Source organism: Coptis chinensis, chromosome 2, assembly GCF_015680905.1.
Source record: "Coptis chinensis isolate HL-2020 chromosome 2, ASM1568090v1, whole genome shotgun sequence".
Lineage (NCBI taxonomy): Eukaryota > Viridiplantae > Streptophyta > Magnoliopsida > Ranunculales > Ranunculaceae > Coptis > Coptis chinensis.
Genome location: NC_141457.1, coordinates 104,878,201 through 104,900,420, shown reverse-complemented (window position 1 = coordinate 104,900,420; position 22,220 = coordinate 104,878,201). Strand labels below are relative to the sequence as shown.

General features: G+C 36.9%; 1 protein-coding gene and 1 long non-coding RNA gene across 2 annotated transcripts; one reads left to right on the top strand and one right to left on the bottom strand.

Moving 5' to 3' along the window:
- Nucleotides 1–1,809: 1,809 nt before the first annotated feature.
- Nucleotides 1,810–3,736, top strand: LOC147520017 (chalcone synthase 1-like). Its single transcript, XM_086594907.1, is given in 4 exon segments — nucleotides 1,810–1,955; nucleotides 1,957–1,978; nucleotides 2,588–3,246; nucleotides 3,248–3,736. Coding segments are annotated over 4 exon segments (1,164 nt in total). The 5' UTR covers nucleotides 1,810–1,826; the 3' UTR covers nucleotides 3,602–3,736.
- A 3,269-nt stretch (nucleotides 3,737–7,005) lies between these two features.
- Nucleotides 7,006–8,595, bottom strand: LOC147520016 (uncharacterized). Its single transcript, XR_015214348.1, has 2 exons — nucleotides 8,144–8,595; nucleotides 7,006–7,611 (listed from the first exon to the last, which is right to left on the bottom strand). It is a non-coding gene; the product is annotated as an uncharacterized LOC147520016 (long non-coding RNA).
- Nucleotides 8,596–22,220: the final 13,625 nt, after the last annotated feature.

The following is a 22,220-nucleotide window of genomic DNA, read 5'->3' as shown; positions in this document are numbered from 1 at the left end:
GGGGTGTTTGGATCCTATTTATTTATTGCTAAAAAGTGTTTATTAGTGAAAAAACATTTTTTAAAAAAATAAATGTGTTTGGTTTCTATAAAAAAAAAAAAAATAGTTTTTCATCCAAAAACACTTTTGGTTCCCAAAAACTTGTTTTATGATAATTAGGTAAAACTTGTTTTTTAAGTTAAAAAACTATTTTTCTTTGAAGGAAATACTTTTGGAGCTAAAGGCAAATGAACTCTCAGGATGTTTTATCTTTAGTGATTTATCTTTGATATCGCCAAAATATATCGAGAAACATAGTGTGAAATCTGATTTGATAAAATAGCTTTTAAAAAAGTCACAACCAAACATGTTTATTGAAAAACTGTTTTTAGAATAAATACTTTTTCATAAAAGTGTTTTTTAAGAAAAAATACTTTTTTGAAAAAATGAGAACCAAACACCCACTAAGCCTATCTTAAATTTGTTAATTGAGATCGATCAGTAACTCGGGCAACTTGGACGCTGGCAGGGTTAATTAGAACCCCATAACCTGCAATATGTATTATTACTGATGGCTCCCAACTATTAAATGTCTTGGCAACTAAATATTATGAAATATTATCTCCGATCCAAATCTATTTGTAGCCCATCCCGGCCCATCCTCACATGTGGTTCTTAATTTCTTATTTCTTGCTTCTTCTCCAATCCTTTTTTTAGACGAATTGTTAATCTCCAAGTCTTTGAACTATATTCATATATTAGCATGATGCATGTACTATGTTGTTTTTATGCCCAAACTAAATGATTAAGACAACAAGGGTAAGATTGTAAATATAGAAAAATAACATGAGTAAAACCGTCCTAAAAAATGTGATCAAAAGTCACAAATTACAGAAAAAAAATATATTATAATACTGTATGTAGATCAGTCCGGAATTTTTTTAAGTTATAAAGATAGTGAAAATCTAGGGTGCGCAGAATGTACTCATACGCAGACTTCTCAGCCACTCATATAGACAGGAACTCGTGTGTATTGCAAGGTTAAAGAAATCTGTCAACGGCTAGATATCCTATGCACCCTAGACGTCCTCATAAAGATATTGGAAGATATTTTTCCTCTTGACAATAATTTTTCTTTTTCTAACATTTTTTTGTTGAACAAAGTGGGAGTACATGTTAGGCAGAATTTCCTTGCTTTTCTTTTGATGATATACAAAGAAATCTACTAGTGATAGTGTATTGTGTAGTGTGCACGTCAAAGTCTCAAAGTATTACAAATGTACACACTCCATAGAGCATCCAATCCCTCTTGGGAGCTTTGAACTAGACCCTTGTACAGTTACCAAAAAGCACTAGACCCTTGTACACTTGTACTGTGACTTGGCTTACCAATCGCTCACCATAATCCCATTATTGCTTGATATATACTTATATAGTTATTGCTTGACAGGACACTTACTTTGATTTTCCTTTTTTTTTTTTGAGTAACTCACTTACTTTGATGCTTTATGCAGACTGACCCAGACGATTTGTTTTTTTTTCCGATTTTGAGATATTGAGATGGCACTGTAGTATAGAAGTGTCTGCGTAATCCTATACATTGGCTTGACTCTGATCTAATTGGTGTAAAAAACAAATTCATGTGAACTGTGATTGTAATTGGTGTAAAAAACAAATTCATGTGAGCAAAGCCCGGTCAATAGCTAGTAAACATTTGTTATGGATAGGATAGGAAGCCTACGTGACTGGCAATTAACCGTGCAGCTCCACATTTCCTTCTATAAAAGCATGACACTGGTTCAGCATATCAACTTATAATACTGTATAAGAGAGTGTGAGGGTCAGTCATGGGTAATAATGGTCGACTGGCCACGGTTCTAGCCATTGGAACAGCTACGCCTCCGAACTGTTACGTTCAGTCTGATTATCCAGATTTCTACTTCCGAGTGACCAAGAGTGATCACATGACAAAGCTCACATGACAAGTTCAAACGAATTTGTGAGTGCTGAATTAGCTCATTTGGTGTTTCTTTTGGCAATGCATTACTTTGTTTAATCGCATTTATTCGTACCATATTTTTCAAAAAAGTAAGCGCTATCTATGTCTTTCATGCATAGTTTGGCTAAAATTGATGTTATAACTTAGAAGACGTCTGAGACAAATAAATGTACGTTGCAAACAAAGTCATAGTCTTTCGTTAAAATTGAACTTGACAAATTCGAAACATCTGTGATTGTGTTTTTAAGATAAGATATATTTGATCCTAGAACTGGAATTTTTCTTTTAAAATTTCAGTACTAGATTAATCACAGAAGCACAGATAAAATTATCAAATTGTTATTCTGTGGATTGTGGAGTAAATTGTAAATCAAGAGTTTGTGTATGAGAAAGCCAACATAATTAGGATCCAGTCTTGTTATCTGGTCTGATTGCCGATTGTCTCGACTTAACAGAACTGGGCTTTGATCCGTTGCTATTCTTGGACGACTCCAAGCTTTTCTTGTGAAACTAACATTTGATCCACAACAATCTTAAAAGATAATTTAAAAAACAAAAATCAGGCTTTTGTAACAATTATCAAGTAACTTCTCTGGTGATGGATTACAGGTGAAAAATCAATGGTTCGGAAACGTTACTTGCACCTCACAGAATCGATGCTTGAAGAGAATCCCAACTTGTGTGCTTACATGGCTCCTTCTCTTGACGTAAGGCAAGACATTGCAGCAATTGTGGTCCAAAAACTGAGCGAAGATGCAGTAGAAACTGCACTCAAAGAATGGGGTCAACCCAAATCTAAAATCACACATTTGGTGGTCCACGCAACGAGTGGAATCGACATACCTGGTCTAGATTACCAACTCACTAAACAGCTCGGTCTTCCACTCAATATAAAACGGTTCATGTTGTATCACCAAGGATGCCATGCTGGTGGAACTGTCCTTCGTCTTGCCAAAGATCTCGCCGAGAACAATGAGGGTGCACGTGTACTTGTTATATGCTGTGAACTTAATGGTATTCTCAGTTTTCGAGGACCATCGGAAGATAATCCGAGTAATCTTGTCGGTATGGCTGTTGTCGCTGATGGCGCTGCTGCTTTAATTGTTGGTGCCAACCCGGATAAGTTATTATCCGAATTGCCCCTGTTTGAACTTGTATCCGCAAGCCAGACCATACTGCCTGTGTCGGACAATGCATTACAAGCGCAATTACGTGAGACTGGTGTTGGGTTTAATATTAAAAGAGAAGTTCCAGAAATTTATAGCAAACAATATCGAAGATGTTTTAAAAACAACATTTGATGGAATTGGTGAAATCGAAGATTGGAACTCATTGTTCTGGGTTTTACATCCAGGCGGACGAGCTATTCTGGATCGAATCGAAGCTAAACTTGGATTGAATGAGGATAAATTGAGTGCATCTCGACATGTATTGAGTGAGTATGGTAATATGGCGAGTGCGTGCGTTTTGTTTATTTTGGATGAGTTGAGAAAGAGAGCTGTGGAGAAAATGCAAGTAACCACTGGTGAAGGCTTCAGTTTGGGCGTTTTGCTTGGGTATGGACCGGGTCTCACTGTTGAGACCATCGTGTTACGCGGCCTCTCTGTGGAGAAATCTAATTGAAGTTTTATAGCCTCTACAAAAATCTCATTGATGGGCTGCAATTGAAATATGATATCTTCTGTTGTTGGTGTTTTTTTTTTTTTTTTTTTTTTGGTAAAGGCTTTTTGTTTTTCAATAATAATGATTTCACACTGTGATATATATTACTAGAAACATAAGAAACACATAAAAAAAGCACACACACATACGTACTTCATATATAATCATCATCATCATCATCATCATACATATATATATATATATATATATATGGCTACGTCGAGATACAGAAATGACATATGCAATCTAAAAGTGGATTTGCACATTGTTCTAAGGACTGATTTTTTGTAGATATTATCTCCCTACCATAGATAGTATCTCTACAAAAATCAGCTCAATTGGATGTGTTTAGTCTTCTCAAAAGAGTGTTAAAATTCTAGATCGTCAGAAAAATTTCTAATTTGAACTCAACTTTTAGTAGGGTTAGACATGTTCAAAGGAGCTGATTTTTTGTGGGGATGATCTCCATGTTGTGAAAATCACATCCCTATAAAATCAGCTTTTAGCTCATTATGTAGGTATGTAGGATTGCGTATGTCAATTTTGTATGTCGACGTAGCCAGCCCGATATATAGGTTCCTAAAAGGACCTTAAAAATAGCTCAGCTCCGTTTTTGTAGAGATGTTTTTTATGGTTAGTAGATTATATGCACAAAATATTAGGTATATCCAGCTCCTAAAAAGACCTTAAATAAAGACCAAATCTAAAACAATCCATAACTTCACCTACAAAATGATTTAAAACCTAATATTTTGTCATCACCTACATTGTCATCTTATTTTGACATCCACAACTTACACAATGAACTAATAGTTGATTTTTGGTAAAGAAGATCTTTCTACCATGGATAGAATCTCTACAAAATATCAAGACATTTGAACATGTCTAACCTTGTCAAAAATTGTGTTTAAGTTCAATATTTATCTAACGGTCCACAATTTTAACACTATTTTTAATAAGCTAGACATATCCAATTGAGACGAATTTTTGTGGAGATTCAATCTATGGTAGGAAGATCTTCTCTACCGAAAATCAGCCCTTAGTTCATTGTGTAAATTGTGGATATCAAAATAAGATGTCAATCAATATATATATATATATATATATATATATATATATATATATATATATATATATATATATATATATATATATATATATATATCGAAAGGTGTTCCATTTTACCATATTTTTTATGTCGTAGTTTACCACACCCCCTACAAGATGAGTTAAGTGCTAATAACTAGCCGGACTCATAATTTCTCGCTTCTCCCTTCTTAGGTTTGTTTTGTTGGTTGAGTACAATCTCTCATTGTTTGTTGAAATGCTAGTTATTAGATGTTGTTTTTTTATGATTATGATTGGTTTAAGGTTTGCCCATTGGCCATAGTCAATGAAAGAGTTACTAGCTTTGTGGTACTTGAGATGGTTTGGGGTGACGTCAGTGCCGGCCCTGAGGCAAAGCCACACAAGCAAGCGCTTTGGGCCCCATTATTTTGGCAAAATAAGGGCCACCAGTACACCACTAGAGTCTACTGAAACAGTTTAACACACCTTACAATATACACTTACTAATAAGAACAATATAATTATAGGCTTAATTGTAGCTTATATATGGTTAATGAAATTATTAAATCCACTTGCTATTTCACATATTACGAAGTCAAAAGATGCATAAAATCTTATTTGTTACATAAAACAAAAAGGCATTCGACTAAAAAGAGGAGATAACAAATAATAATGTTAGGCAAAAAATGCATCGATTTTTGTTTTTGACATGTGAATTTACACATAGGGCCACATTTTAAGAGTTGGCTTCGGCCAGAAACTCAGGGCCGGCACTGGGTGACGTGGGGTTTGGAGTAGGTAATAATGTAGTTGAAGGGCGTACTATTTTTTGGGTTAAAATTCAAGTGGAGATGCATGTTAATTCGTTTTGTGATTAATTCCTTGCTCTTGGTTGATGACCCAAGAACTTATTTATTATTCTATAATGCCTTCTGCTTTTTGTTCATGCTGAATCATTTTATTATTTATTGTAGACAGTGTGTTGTTTTTGAATCTCATCTTATTGGAGATTACTGGTTTGCTTAGAAGTAGCGTGACTAAGTCGTTGCTATGATACAGAGCTATAAAGTTGGTCAAATAACTGACAGGGACTAAGTGACACGATCTTGAGAAATCTATTTCAGGGAAATTGACGTATTTGCATCATTGGAAAAAATGAGAATTGAGAAATCATTTAGAGATAAGGGGTGCGCTGTTATATTTATATGGTATAGCAATGTATTTGACATGGTTTGGTTGCAAAGTTTTCAAATCGTATGTTGACTTTTGAGAGTGTTCGTCTATACTACTTTCAAGTGTTGTTGAATCATCTTCTATGTATACAATGTCATTGGAAACTGGGTACTAATTACTATCTCTTTTGTTGTTTAGGTATTTGAAGTACCTAACAAAGAAGTATTTGAAGAAACATGATGTAAGAGACTGGCTTCGGTGTGATTGCTTCCAATAAAGAACAGAATGTACCAAATGACTTTTTTACTACTGCCAGAGCACTTCAAATATTGGTTGTGGTAAATGCTGCAGACTTTGGCTGTTTGAGTTAACTTGAGCAGAAGTGTACCGAATGGCTTAAACTTTGGTTGTTTGAGTTAACTGTAACCAACACATATATGAAGCTATAGCAATAATTGCAGAGTTCACTGTGTTTTCAAATGCAATACTGTACTCTACAAAGCTTCAAATGTTGTAGACTTTATCTCTGACAGAAAGATTGGTGAAAGAGGATAAACAGCTTTCCTGGATAGTACTAATGAAATTGTCTCGCTTTTAGTATTTATCTACTTGTAGTATTTGTAGTTGTGGTTGGTTCCATATTCTTGAGTTTGAACAACTTCAAGGTTTAGTGTAGACATAGTATATTTATACGTAGAACTTTGTCATACAGGTTCAAGAACTTAAGGATATATTGCATGCCTCTTGGATTTTCAGCTATATCTAAAAGGTAGTTTACTTGTTCTCGCTGTAGGGGTTTGTTTCTGCAACCTTGTCCCAGATATAATATTACATCTTTACTACCCAACACTTGTACTTATTTTCTGTTGTGTTGATTACTACTTTCTCTTGATTCTCCTGGACCCTTTTGTTAGTCTGTTTTTTCTTCAACCAACCATTTATCTCTGCGACCATATTAGAATACTTGTGTCAGATATTTGATAAGTACTGTCACTGTGTTTTCTCCTTGCAGAGTTGTAGCAACTTGAATTTGATGCAGGAGTCAAGGGGTACCATATACACATACTTGTCCAGATTCAAAACAGTATAAATAGGAAAGAATACCCATAAATTGGAAAGAACACTCAGAGAAACAACAATATATGTCACTAATCAATATAGAACACCTAAATCTGCAGAACAATATATAACACTGAGGACCTACCGTCAGAATGGTGGCTCATGGGAAATTCTTTAAAATTCCCAAACTACAAACTTTGAAAATTCCCAAACTACAAATTCATAGCTTTACATAGTTTAAGTAGAAGCTACTAATCCTTCCATACAAGAAATAGAAAAACAGAAACTTGGGGCTCATCAAACATAACGGCAAAGTGATCGATCTCATCAAACATTGAACCACTGCGACTAGGACAATAACACCTTAACTAGGTACTTGATCAAACACAAGACCACTAAGATAAGACAAACTATTGACGTTATCCATCCACTATAAGAAAGTACATCTCCTTTTCATTGGAAAACTATCCAAATTTTTCTCGCAGATGGAGAAACGAGAAATGACGCCTAGGATTCATGGATCTTTCTTCGACGAGTTGAGTGCCAAGGATAATGTTTACCCTTTCTTCGACGAGTTGAGTGCCAACAGATCTTTCTCCTTTCTAATATATGTCACCGTAGCAACATGTCAAACTCATATAGATTTCATGGTCATTGGTGTCAATGAGAGCCTGTTTTTGACAAACAAGAACTAATCATTGCAAGCAAATGTACAATGTAAAACTCAATTCACAGTCGAGTAGAAAACAATTAATCGATAGTTTTCATTCAAATTATAGAATCTACTCTCTCTCTCTCTCTCTCTCTCTCTCTCTCTCTTAATTACAATAATACTAGTAACGCGCGGTAATAATGATGACGACAATGCCTTCACTCATTGTCTAACAACAAAGAAGAAAACATTCATCTAATACCCCTCAAAGAAAAAGGAATATCAAGATATAATATTGCACTGAACTTCCCAAGCAAAAATCCCATTGTATAACAATACACAGGGTATAGCCGTATAGTATATAATGTTTATACAAACAAATGTAGCAAAACTATAAATTCCATATCATAGCACCTTAAGAACAAGACCAATCGGTAGCAGGAACTCCCTCCCTTTTACCCCACAGAATCGTTAACAAACTGTCAATTACCCTTATAATCCATATTCACGGCCAAAATATTTTCCTAAACAAAATGGAATTTAACACTTACCAAATTCCAAGTCTTGCACTCCCGCTCTGAAGGTAATACAATTTATTCGTAACAACCAATGAGTGAAGAATCACTGGAAACCTATAGAGATTGGAGATGGGAGATGGGTTGATTTTGGAGGTTTAAATGGGTTGCTGGCAAGGGATGATTGGAGCTGAAATGGGTTGATTGGAGCAAGGAGATCAGTTGCTTGCAGAATCGTAGGAACCTTAAAGCAAATTTGGAGCTGAAATGGATTGATTTTGGAGGTTGAAATGGGTTGAATTTGGAGAATTCAATTTTGGAGGAGCTGCAATGGGTTGATTTTGGAGCTGAAATGGGTTGAATTTGCTAGAATAATTTCGATGCTGAAGAGAGGAATAGGAAAGAGGAGCGAGGAAAACCCTTCGTAAGTTTCTATTTCGATATTTTGGTGTTTAGATCTGGGATCTGAAAACGTGATCCAACGGCGCAAAAAAGCCTGTGTAAGATGGCTATTTTCTTTATAGTTGTCTACCTAGCCGGACGATATATATATATATATATATATACACGTTGAATATATACACGTAAGTAGCTACTTAAGTTAACTTTAAAATAAGTACATAAGTAAAATTTCACCTACAAAATGAATTCAAATCTATGTTTTTGTAGATATGATATACTCAATATTAAGATCATCTCAACAAAATTTTAGCTCATTTGGAAATCTTTAACATTAGCAAAAAACGATTACAAAAACTCAAACTTTCTAGACCGTTAGATTTCTTTTTAAAGATACCAACAATTTTTATCTATGTTAGAGGTTTCCAAATGAGCTGAAATTTTGGAAAGATAATCATTATGGTGAGTGCTTCATAACCACAAAAAATTAGATTTGAATTCATTTTGTAGGTGAATTTTTGCGATACATATATATATATATCTGTGGTGACTAGGTATCTGTGAGAATTCAAAACAAACATCCAAACAATGAGAATATCGGCATTTGGATAATAGCTGATCAGATCAAGATGAAAAAGCGATATTTCAGAATTTGGGTTTCGAAATTCTTCTTTTTTAATGAAGGGTTTGATACTTGAAATGATATTACTTTCCTGCTTCTTGAATGGAATGCGGACTTGATACTTGAGAGTAATTGCACCATAAGTAGCTCCTTCTGGCACATTTGTAACCTACCTTCTTCTTAGATGTCATATGTCTTCTTAAATAGAACCCTAAATCTTTCTTGGCATTATCATTGGAAAACCAATACGTGGAAGTCCATTCAGAACAATATTTTCCATTAAAGATCAACATCGTTTATTCCATGATTCTCTTCCACGTTCTGGTTATTGCTTACAGAATTGTTGCTTCAAATTCTGTCCTTTTCAGTATATGCCCCATTCTATCGGTTTGTAGTATATTTGCTTGTTACTTTTAGTATAATATCTATTGTTTGAATGAACCAGCTAGTGGATTATTGATAAAACATAAAATTGAATAGTTTACCTACGAAATGAACGATGAAACTCAAAACGTAAGTAAACTAAAACTATTTACGTGCCTATATTTTATCAAAGATTCTACTCTCAATCTTATGAGATATAGTGAATTAGAGTGATTCGTTCCACTCCTAGTCCTTCCGCATGCTGTGTTCTCTACGTATAAGTGCTATTAACTCTAAAGTCTAATGAGAGATTTACGAAGTGGCAACTTGACTACGATGCAACTATCCACAAGATGCAACTAGTCGACTATTAGAACTACTATGGGAATGCTACGTTGATTCTATGATGAGGAGTTAGAGGGGGATTGATTCCACCTTAACTCGACTTAATCCTACTAACGACGAATCGTCCTAATCGAATTGAATCGCCTTCGAACAATATGGTTACTCCTAATCCCTAATTACACATGGCATTTCTACCAATTCATAACTAGTATGTGAACGATTAAATCCATTCCCATGGTGAACTAATCGTTTCTAGAGTGGAAAGGAAATTACGACGACTCTACGATAATCGGAATCAAGCTTTCATCAAGGCTTCTCAACCCCCTCAATGGAGGTTTAGCCGAGAATCATCACGCTATCATTCCCAATGGAATTCAAACAAGACATGATATAAAGATTGAAACTTTGCTTGTTTAAACCCAATTCAAAACTACTAATGCAATAATTGAATTAAACTAATAATGGCAATTAATTGAATCTACGAATTGAAACTAAACAATTAATGGAAATGAAACTAACTTATGGAGAACACTATTTTATTAATCTAATGAATAATAAAACAATGATTCAAATACTAAATTAATAATCTAACTAATCTAAGTCTAGCTATCTACGTAATAAAAGAAATTAGATCTAAACAATTGTAAATGACAAGAATCGAAATTGACAAACTAGCTATTTTATTTATCAAACTAATGAAGAATAATGATTCTAAGAGTTTAATCTAAAACAATAATTGAAATTAAACTAAACTTAATTTTATTACATGAAAACTATATCTATAATTATCTATAGTTTTAGGTCTAACTAACTACCATTAACAAAGAGTTAAGCTTTGGTTTTTATACTTTCAGATCCAAAAATCGTGCATGGGCTTGGAGCCATGTTTTGGGCCATAGAATCAGGCCCAAAACCCAATTCTTTCAGTCCAGAAAGGCCTCTTCAGCTGCAGTTGGCTTCAACAGACTTTTCGTCCACTTCTGCTCTTCTGATTGGATCAAGTCTTAGACCATTGGAAAGCTCTTTCCGAGCCGGTCGTTTTGATATAAGGTAGGCCCCATTCTGAGGTCTGAGTCCAAAGATACGGCCTTCGGAAGTTCTGTTAACTTGTGTCTTTGTTTTACGCCGCGTCGACTTTTTCAGCTTTTGACCGGGCTTTAGAAAGGCTTTATCTTCTTGAATCTTGGCCTTTAATCATGGAACTCCTTAGTAACCGATCTTTGCTCCTTTATCTCGCTAAAGTGGCACATTTATACATATAATGGACTTTGAAGCCTGAAATGCATAAAAACACGTAATCAGTGTTAACTCTTAATTATTACTCACATAATTGGTCTAATAGTATGGTATTCTGAGGGTTAAAACTACAGTTTTAGGCTCTTATCAAACCACCCCAAACAGCATTTTGCTTGTCCTCAAGCAAAGATGAGAAATTAGAATAAGTGACCAAAATGGAGTTTTTCTCTCTCGTTTATTTGAGTCGCGATTGCATTGACTATATGCAACAAGGCATTAAACCACTAGGAATTCCCTAGTGGACGAGTTTATAGCCTCGTGAGAGTTTTCAGTGAAGGTACTCACAAACTTCATCTATACTACAACGACTAAGAAATAAAACTATTGTTTCCTTATTCATGCTCTAAATTAACTATACCTCTCACTAGCAATGCATATAGAGTAATCAAGTCGAAACCTAAGCTAATATATACATAATAATCAATCATCTACAATAAACATATATACAATGAGTAATACTATGAAATGCCTAGCAGGTTAGTTTTATGAAACTTCGGAATAAGCGCCCTTAAGTAGGTTCTCACAATAATAGTCAAGATACAACACTCGATTTTTTCACTCAAGTTTATTTATTCGGTGTCCGGTGGGCACACTTTTCCTTACAATCTCAATGACAACAAGGAAGTTCTGAGTCGATCAAACACATCGCCACTTACTATCACACTAACCTATTCCTAATTGAGCTAGAGGTCTTTATTAGGTGTTGCGGGGATTAGGAGATGTTTTAAGAAGGAAGGAAATGGATATTCAAAAAGGACAAGTCTGAGATAATAGAGTCTTCAGATTATGTAACTAGAGAAAACCTTGTTATTTACTTTTGCTTCTACACTTTGTTTCCATCTTTAGCCATATTTTTTTCTTTTTCTTTAGCTTTTGACTCCTTTTATTCTTTTTTTTTTTGGAGTTTTTATTTTATTTTTATTTTTATTTTTCTTTTCTTTGGATGGAAACTTATTTTCTTTATTTTCTGAAGCAATTAACTAACTTTTGTTTACACAGGTTTTTCTCTTCTTCTTTCTTCCTCATTCTATTCTCAGACTTATCTAAATTGGGTAGGTTGATTTTATTTTTATTATTATTTTTTTAATTTGTTTTGTTTTGTAACAGGGTAAAGAATTTGTGGTTTATGAAAGGCTAAAGAAAGGCTCAGAGGGGCGACTAGCGGAAAATAATTCATAGGTTTGAATTTCTTGCTATATCGATCCAAAGAGGGCCTAAATTCTCGCTTAGGATATGGTTTAGTGAACAAGCAAGTGGATGTGTGATATCTCTATCCGGATTTTACTTCTCTCTTGTGTCATTTCTCAAATGTTTTGCTCATATAAGGCTTTAGGCTATATTCTCACAGGATTTATAGAATAAGTACTCTAGCCTAGATTTCAGAAACTTACTGCTAACAATCATCGATACTCATGTAATATATTTATAGATAGATGCAAAGATTATTACCTACATATTAACCTAAGTTTCTAAAAATTATTTTGATGCAAAAGCTACGTGAGACTTCTAGATTGTTAAGAGCATAGAGAAAGAAAACAATACCAATATTCCTAAAGTGTATAGCATAACTTATTTATTTATATTTTTGAATTTTTGAAATTTTAACTAGAAAACAAATGCATATTATACATATCTATATCCTAACGGATGCCTTAATTACACGTATTTCTATGCCCCCAAACAAGAAGCATGCTTTGTCCTCAAAGTATTTTTAAATAAAGAGGGTAGGAAAAATACCATTGAAACGCGTGAAATTCGGGGAACATCGCAAAACAAAGTTAGAGCGATACTAATATAGGAAATAAAAACCGACTTAACTCTATACGAGTTCTACCCATTATGGGGTTAACAAAATGAAATTGCTTGGGACATAAGCGGACACTAACTAGAATGAAAACTTACCTTATCTCCCGCGATTACTCATCATCTTCCTCATCCTCTTCTTCTATAAAGAAGTGAGGTTCCTTCAGCGTCTGCCATGCCATGATAATTTGCGGGCTTCCGCCATTTATCATCTATTATTGCTAACCTATTAAGAGCCACTTGGTCGACGGGGTGTAGGGTGCAACTGATGAGGTTGTATCCTCCACCCTTGCCCAAATCATTGCCGCGGAAATATCGAATTATACTATTTGTGGGTCTTACGGTGTCGACCGTAATCCAATCCCGTGAAGCGTGTACAAAAATAGGAAAGAAACATAGTATAATACGGAAATTAGAACAGGGCATAAGAAGGAACTTATGCCTCATGCTATGGGATCGAGCTAAACTAGACATCAAGGTTGGGGAAGGTCATGACACATACGTCCCGTGGCTAAAAGCAAGGAAGGCGCGCAAGTGGCATCATTCACGTAAGAAAAACGCCATTCCCCTAAAATGTTTAGCATGATCCAAAACATAACAGTTCCTATGTTCATGACAAAGGGCTACCAAAGCGACGTTATATTCCCCATGGTCCTCGATACGGATAATGCTGCGCCCATACGACTCATGCAAAACTCATAAGTGTAGACATACATATTATCTACCCAATAACACCATGGGTCTTGTATTTCATTGGGCATAGCAAGTCCAAGAACAAATGCTAGCAAGAACACCGTAATTTCCATTGGTTCATTATCAATGTTGATGGAGAACACTTGTTCTCCATCCGGTCTTTCAAAGAAAATACAGTTATCGTAAAAATAAGATGCTAGTGTTGGAGAATAAAGTGCATCGAGTCTTACCATAGCGGGTTCCGCCCTCATTTATGATGATCGCCACAAAACCAAGCACCGTAAGTAGTGCTTTGGAACAAATCTTCGAAAAGACTGTTCGGTATCAATGTAGGAGATGTCATCTCAAAATTATGCTCTAAAATAGCTGCGAATGATCCGAGAACAACCCGCATAAACTGGAATTTTTCGGTCCACGGAAGTCGGCGATGTCTTATAAATATTTCTACTTGAAGCGAGCAGTCGCGAAGATTTTGGAATTCCAGTGTTTGGAAATGCGGGTCGCGCTCACCTTAAGCGAGCGCTCGACAAAAATTCTGAAAAATAAATAAGGTCGCAAAAAGCGGTCCTGCGGGAAGTCAAAAGCTCGAGAAGTCAAGATCGGAAAATTAGACGAAACGTGGGAATCGTGGGAGTGAAAGGTGAGTGATGGAGGTTAGGTGTAGTGTGAGTTGTGAGTGTAGAATGAATGAAGTTTATATAGGTTTTAAGTTGCTAAAACAGATCGGGAAGTTGCCAAAAAGTTTTTACGGCAGTTTCCGGAAATCTTAAAATTTCCAAACCGAAAACGGAAACAACTCATATTCTTGATTCGAAAACAAACCTAGTATCTTTTAGGTTGAATTTAGGATAGAATCTACCTATTTAATCGAGATTTCACCCTACCATGATACTTATTCATAGATTTGCCTAAACGGCCATATTTTCACCCTGACTCCGCAATAACTTCTAAAACGAGGGTCATATAAAAATCATGCTGGAATAGATAACACCACCCCCAAACAATTTGGGAAGGTGGGATCAATATTAAACAACCACGCACAATGAAAATAACCTCATTATATTAAAATTTTCATTCGAAGTACATTTCACTACAAATTCAAATTACGGAATTAAACTTAACATTAAAATAAATAACAATAATGAAACTACAAATAAACATCAAACGATACTATCCCTAACCACCGGTCTTGGTAGCGGAGGGCACACTTCCAGGAGATGGCTCACGAGGCTCGATGGGGCCGGCACCATTCGATGTCTTTTCGGGCGATGAGGCTTGTGCCTACCGATGGTGTGTCCTCGGAAGGAGAATCCCGTGAGGTGGGAATCGTGCAAGCATGTCGCCCGAATCGGCCGAGAGCTTCTAGCTCGCCCTCATCTGTTCCCACGCTTCGTCCTCTAAAACGGGTACGAATCTCGAAGTTATGATGGATAGTAGCCTGTCGAGTCCGGAGGTCGCAGCGAGATAGTGTTGAGTGAGCGATGCCCGCGATGAATTACGGCCATGCGTTACGCATCGACCAACACCTCTCCGGGCATCCGCATCAAAACAAGTCAAGTCCTCCTCATCCCTCGAGGCATTCTCATTTCCCCATCCTCCTCGGCATTCTCATTTCCACCATCCTCCTCGGCATTCTCATTTCCACCATCCTCCTCGTCCTCTACCCTATCCTCGGGCAACCTCCAAACTTCGTTGGACACAATCCTTATAGATGTGAGGGGTTTGATTGTAGGGTGATGTAAGACCTATCGGGCGAGTCGCTCTCAACTTAAAAGGCATGATCTTGGTTATCAACCACGGGGAGAGGTGCAATAGCCTTCCATACTCCCCTAATCATGCTAAGCAAAAACTCCAAGATCTGAGAACTTCGTAATTACGCTCACGGAGTATCCATAAAATGTGGAGGCGATTCGGACCGATGTCGGTGACCTTCTCCTTGCCGGGGCGTTAGTGTCGCCCACACCAATCCCGGCTGCGGCCGGTGGTTGGTTTTGAGGATGCTGGCGAACACAATGCGATCTCGCATTGTAGTTCCTTCGATGCTTATCCGCGCATCAGCGGCTCTACCCCATTATATTGGGACTCTGTAACATGACATCGGATGGATTCTAGGCGGAATGCCTAGAATCTCTACCAACAACCCAAAAGATGGTTACTTCCTTCCTCCTCTTCGCCACCATAACAAAATTCTAGTCCCTCCAACTCCCTCGTGTTATAGAATCGTCGAACTAAGTCTTCGTGGTAAAGGGCTTTAATCGTCCGAAAAGTACCACAAACTATTCAGTCTCTCCTAATGATCATTTCGTCCGTAAAGCGGTAGCGAAGTGGTCGCCGATAAAAAGCTTGCTCGACAAAATTCGGCGTTGTTGAGCCATTTTAGTGTTTGGAATGTAGTGGGGGTTTAAATGGGATGTGGTGTTGGAATTTGAGTCGACCAACTGAAACAAAGCTGTGGTGGTGGTAGCGGCGACTAAATTTTTTTAAATTTTTTAATTTTCGTGGGTTTTTGGTGATGTAAGTTGGTGGATTTGGTGGTGGTTTGGTTTAATTAGGTTTCTTGTTTAATTTTTGGATTTAGGTTTTGAAGTTTTGGTTTTGTTTGATAATGGCGGTTTGAGAAGATGAAGGACTGTTGGGGCAAAGGTAAGGGCGCGGGTCGCGCTGCCGGTGCGCGCGGGTTGGGCCCAAGCCCAATTCGAAATTTTTGAATTTTTCGATTTTTTCGCAAAACTTCAAACTAAAATTGCCGCTTCGTTACCGGTCCGATTTTTGCGAATGAGATATGAAAATGATCAGGAGAGAATTTTCAATCCAATGATCCATAAAACTCTCTATTCCGACCGTGGATGACATATAAGATAGTGGAAAACGCCTCGAAGTGCGTGTATGACGTACGTTATGCGAACGACTGAACTCTAAATTTAAAATTATGTCAACTCTGATCGAAATACAATTAAACGGCCTAAGCAACTCTAATGGGACATAAAACATTCTAGGACGGAAACACGAATACCCCACCCCCAAACAAATTTTTTACAACAAAGCTTAGAAAATTTGTTTTTTAGCAGTGGGTCTTTTAAAGTCAGATTCCCGAGACTTCCTAGATTACTATGTTTATTCTTTATAATGAAAAACAATAAACAAGAAAGACATAATTCAGCCCATAGAAAAACACGACTCAAAAATCTGAGAAAACATGCAAGAGTGGAAAACATGAATTATGTTAAACGTGGACTTAGGATCCAGTACTTACAGCCACACACTCCATAGGGAGGGCCCGGTTACCTTAATGGTGCACTCACCAATATATGGAAATGAAAAGAAATGCACCAAACACAAAAGTTTAGTCGTTTATAGTCAGATACTCGAGACTTTATCTAAACATATGTATGAACATGCGGTTTATCATATATCAACAAATAGAAATAGTTGTGAATCATTCCATAAATAAATATCACAGAAAACATATCCAAACACAATCAAGCACCAAGATTTCCTATGACGCAACTTAGTGAAATGAAAGCGAAGTCGGATAACCCTATTACGTAACCTAGCATGCACCTTCTTTTTCATTTTTGAACGAGAGGGTGTTCTAGTAAATAAGTGTGGAAAAGTGAATGGTTGTGGAGAATATGGTGGATATGGATAAGTTGTAGAAGGAAATCATGTAAACAATGAGGATGTGGGTTTAGCACAAAACTCATTCATGGTGTGTGTAGGGACTGTTTCAAGTCTGAAAATGAAGGTGTCAAATGCTTTGTTCTTCTGAAGTATTTGTTTACTAGGTGAATTTAAAAAATTATGAAGCACAAAAGAAACAAAAGGATCGAGTGCAAACTTGAGATTCCTTTGAAAGGGTGGAAGGAGGGGAGTCGAGGTGGATGTTGTGGAAAGTAGTTCTTGATAGGGTGAATCATCACCTGCTCTAAGAAACTCATCGAATTCCTCATCTAGATTGGTTATATCCACGTTACTATGATAGTCCTCTATATCTTTGAGAAAGTCATCTATCTCATCCTCATCCGTAATATGTGTATCGACTAGTGTAGGGATGAAAATGTTGGAGTCTAAACTTCCAAAGGAAAGAAATTTGGGCATATGATTATCAGGGAACATGTTGTTGAAATAATCTCGAGCAAAGCTCTCGATCATGCTAACCTCTCCATCCATAGACGAATCGGGTAAATGTGTCTTTGTTTTAAAACATTTACTTCAACAATGACAAGATGGCCAAAAGACATGGACATTGAACCATCGCGGCAATTAATGAAGCGATTGGCGGTTGCCGAAAGGAGGCCCTAAGATGATCGGGACAGAGTCGTTAGCGACTTTTGTATCGAGGATGACAAAATCAGCAAGATAGTAAAAATCGAACTTTTACCGCACATTTTCGACCACACCCTTAGGATACTTAATAGACCGATCGGCTAATTGCAACGTCATTTTAGTGGGTTGCATCTCGTCTAGACCTATTTGTCTATACAAATAAAAGCGGGAGTAAGTTAACACTAGCCCCCAAGTCTAATAAGCGGTCGTCGGTATAAGAATCTCCTAAGGTGCATTATGCGATGGGGCGACCGGGGTCCTTGTACTTAACAATTCCATTATGTTCGGATAGAGTTGGGAATTGTTACATTAAAAAGCGTCTTTTGGTATATTGGTCCCACGCCTAGTATACATAACTCCTTAAAAACTTAGCATGGTGTGGTAGCTTTTAATAGCTTCGAGGAAGGGAAGGTTTATAGTTAGATTCTTGAAAACGTCCCTAATCTCCTCATAATTAGTATTCCTAGTTAACACGGCTAATTTTTGTGGAAGCGGTGGTTTCGTCTATATTTAGCAATGGTATCACTGGATGTTTAACCGTGGCTTTTACGTTCCTTAGGTTGTGTTGTAACTAGTACCTCTACGGTGGTAGGCTCTCGGTTTCTATTTCGGTATCTAGTAAAATAGCGAGGTGTAAGGACTCTTGGTGGGGGTAACTATAGGCATAGTTACTTTGTTATCAACCACTCTGCCGTAAGCGGAGAGTGGTGATGGCCTTTAGCTCACCTACATTTTCACATTCATTACTAGTATTACGGTTACCTCAAAGGCTGTGTTTGTTGTTTTAGGATTAGGTATTGCGTGACACGAAACACACCTTTGGGTTGGGCTTTATCTTGGGCCAACTGTTGGCTTAAATTATTAACGGATTGTAGAAATTTGGTTATATTGAGCCATGGTTTGGAAAAGTTTTTGGCTCACTTGTATGAAGGTGTCAAGACGATCCGGTTGTGTGGGTGTAGTAGTCACGGGTGGTGTGACTGGAACTATTTCACGTGAATTATTTATGGGTGGATTTTGATAATTATTATTTATCGGAACGATACCTCTATTAGCATTATAATTATTATAACTACCTTGACCTTGTGCTTGACCTTGTCGAGGTTGCACTTGGTTGTTATAATTATTAAAATTACCCTGACCCTATCCTTGTCGTGGTGGAGCTTGGTTAAAACTGTGCGTTGGCCTAATATATTGATTATTGTACCCTGGAGGTGTGACGTGTTGGTTATTTCTCCAACCGAAGTTGGGATTTTGTCTCCAAGGGGCGTTAGGTTCACTATTAATGGAACAAGCCTGTTCATAGGCTATAGGACAGTGGAAGTCGGGATGTTCAGGGCTCCAATAGAAACTACATGGATTTGAATTTACGTTCATGACGGGGATAGGCTTTTGTTGAACAGAAATGGCCTCTACCTTTTTAATGAGTGATTCGATTAGAGTTTTAAGCTCGGGATCGTGTTTAATTTCAAACATACCGGCAATTTTTTTAATCGTATTTGATGAACTAGCGGGCGGTGGATATCATCACTACCCCCCTAGTTGTTATTTCGCTTAGTTTGATCCTCTAAAAATTTATAAGCCTCCGAGGCTCCTTTGCTTAAGAAACTACCCCCATTCATTATGTCTAGGACTTCTTTATGGTGGTGTAGAAGTCCTTTGAAAAAGGCACGAACTAACGTGTCTTTCGCTAAGTTATGATGTGCACACTCTATAAGGAGATCGGTGAAACGATTCCAAGCCTCTGAAAATGATTCATGAGGATTTTGTCGAAAGAAATGAATCTTGGAAAGCATCTCATCCGTCTTTAGGGGTGGGTAAAAATGTTCCATAAACAGTTGAACAAGTTTAGCCCACGAGTCCACAGAATTAGGCGTTTGGGCAGTTAACCAAGACGCCGCCTTATCGGCTAAGGTAAAAGGGAATACCCTGAGTTTAATTTGTTCCGCACCAACCGTAGGATGGTGGAATGTTGTTAGGACTTGTTCAATCCTACGCGTCTTTGATAAGGGTTTTTCATGGTCTAAACCGTGAAAAACGGGTAAAAAATAAAAATATTGGGGGGATTTGGAAATCCCCCACCGGTCCGCTAGAATAATGCAAGATTTGGGGCTATCGCTCAAGGCTTTATAAAAGTCCGAGAGAGAGTCTCTCCTTCGTCGGGCATCATTGTCGGTGGTGTGTGTGAAATAGTAGCTAGAGGTGTAGTAGATGGTATACTAGATAGAATCGTTTGTTGGCGTTGTTGTGTTTTTGTTCGACCAGACCTTAATCTCATACAAGGCTAAGACCAAATTTAGCTAAACACATCAACACTCCAAACAATTACGATATACTAGTATAAACCTCTAACGAGGAGATGTGAGGTGTGTGGAAGAAAGGAATATCTGATTGCGTCCTTGCCCTTTTATGAATAACGTCTTGTTTACGCGTGTTCAGTGTATATAAATAGTTAGTACACTGAAAAACTTGAAAAATCGAAGTTGAATCAAACTGTGGAAATTCGCAAAAATCATTTCGCTGGTGCGATTTGCTTAGAAGCGATGTCGCTCCGTGTAACTCAAAGTTACAGTGTTTTAGGTGGTCGCTCAAGGTTCCAGTTTATGGGCGAGTCGCTTCGCTTTGAAGCCGTGTCGCTCGCGTGTATTTTTTCGCGGAACTTTTCAATCTTTGAAACGGACAACCACAGTATGAATCAAACAAGGGTGGGTGGGTTTAATGTGACTTTAAGAAAAGTACTTATACTACAAAAACAATGCGAAAGTGAAACTAAGATGGCAGCGGCGCCATTTGATAAAACATAAAATTGAATAGTTTACCTACGAAATGAACGATGAAACTCAAAACGTAAGTAAACTAAAACTATTTACGTGCCTATATTTTATCAAAGATTCTACTCTTAATCCTATGAGATATAGTGGAGTAGAGTGATTCGTTCCACTCCTAGTCCTTCCACATGCTGTGTTCTCTACGTATAAGTGCTCTTAACTCTAAAGTCTAATGAGAGATTTACGAAGTGGCAACTTGACTACGATGCAACTACCCACAAGATGCAACTAATCGACTATTAGAACTACTATGGGAATGCTACGTTGATTCTATGATGAGGAGTTAGAGGGGGATTGATTCCACCTTAACTCGACTTAATCTTACTAACGACGAATCGTCATAATCCGAATTGAACTGCTTCGCAGAACAATATGGTTACTCCTAATCCCTAATTACACATGGCATTTCTACTAATTCATAACTAGTATGTGAACGATTAAACCCATTCTCATGGTGAACTAATCGTTTCTAGAGTGGAAAGGAAATTACGACGACTCTACGATAATCGGAATCAAGCTTTCATCAAGGCTTCTCAACCCCCTCAATGGAGGTTTAGCCGAGAATCATCATGCTATCATTCCCAATGGAATTCAATCAAGACATGATATAAAGATTGAAACTTTGCTTGTTTAAACCCAATTCAAAACTACTAATGCAATAATTGAATTAAACTAATAATGGCAATTAATTGAATCTACAAATTGAAACTAAACAATTAATGGAAATGAAACTAACTTATGGAGAACACTATTTTATTAATCTAATGAATAATAAAACAATGATTCAAATACTAAATTAATAATCTAACTAATCTAAGTCTAGCTATCTACGTAATAAAGGAAATTAGATCTAAACAATTGTAAATGACAAGAATAGAAATTGACAAACTAGCTATTTTATTTATCAAACTAATGAAGAATAATGATTCTAAGAGTTTAATCTAAAACAATAATTGAAATTAACTAAACTTAATTTTATTACATGAAAACTAGATCTATAATTATCTATAGTTTTAGGTCTAACTAACTACCATTAACAAAGAGTTAAGCTTTGGTTTTTATACTTTCATATCCAAAAATCGTGTATGGGCTTGGAGCCATGTTTTGGGCCAGAGAATCAGGCCCAAAACCCAATTCTTTCAGTCCAGAAAGGCCTCTTCAGCTGCAGTTGGCTTCAACAGACTTTTCGTCTACTTTTGCTCCTCTGATTGGATCAAGGCTTAGACCATTGGAAAGCTCTTTTCGAGCCGGTCGTTTTGACATAAGGTAGGCCCCATTCCGAGGTCTGAGTCCAAAGATACGGCCTTCGGAAGTTCTCACGACTTGTGTGTTGTTTTTACGCCAAGCGTCGACTTTTCAGATTTTGACCGGGCTTTAGAAAGGCTTTGTCTTCTTGAATCTTGGCCTTTAATCACGGAACTCCTTAGTAACCGACCTT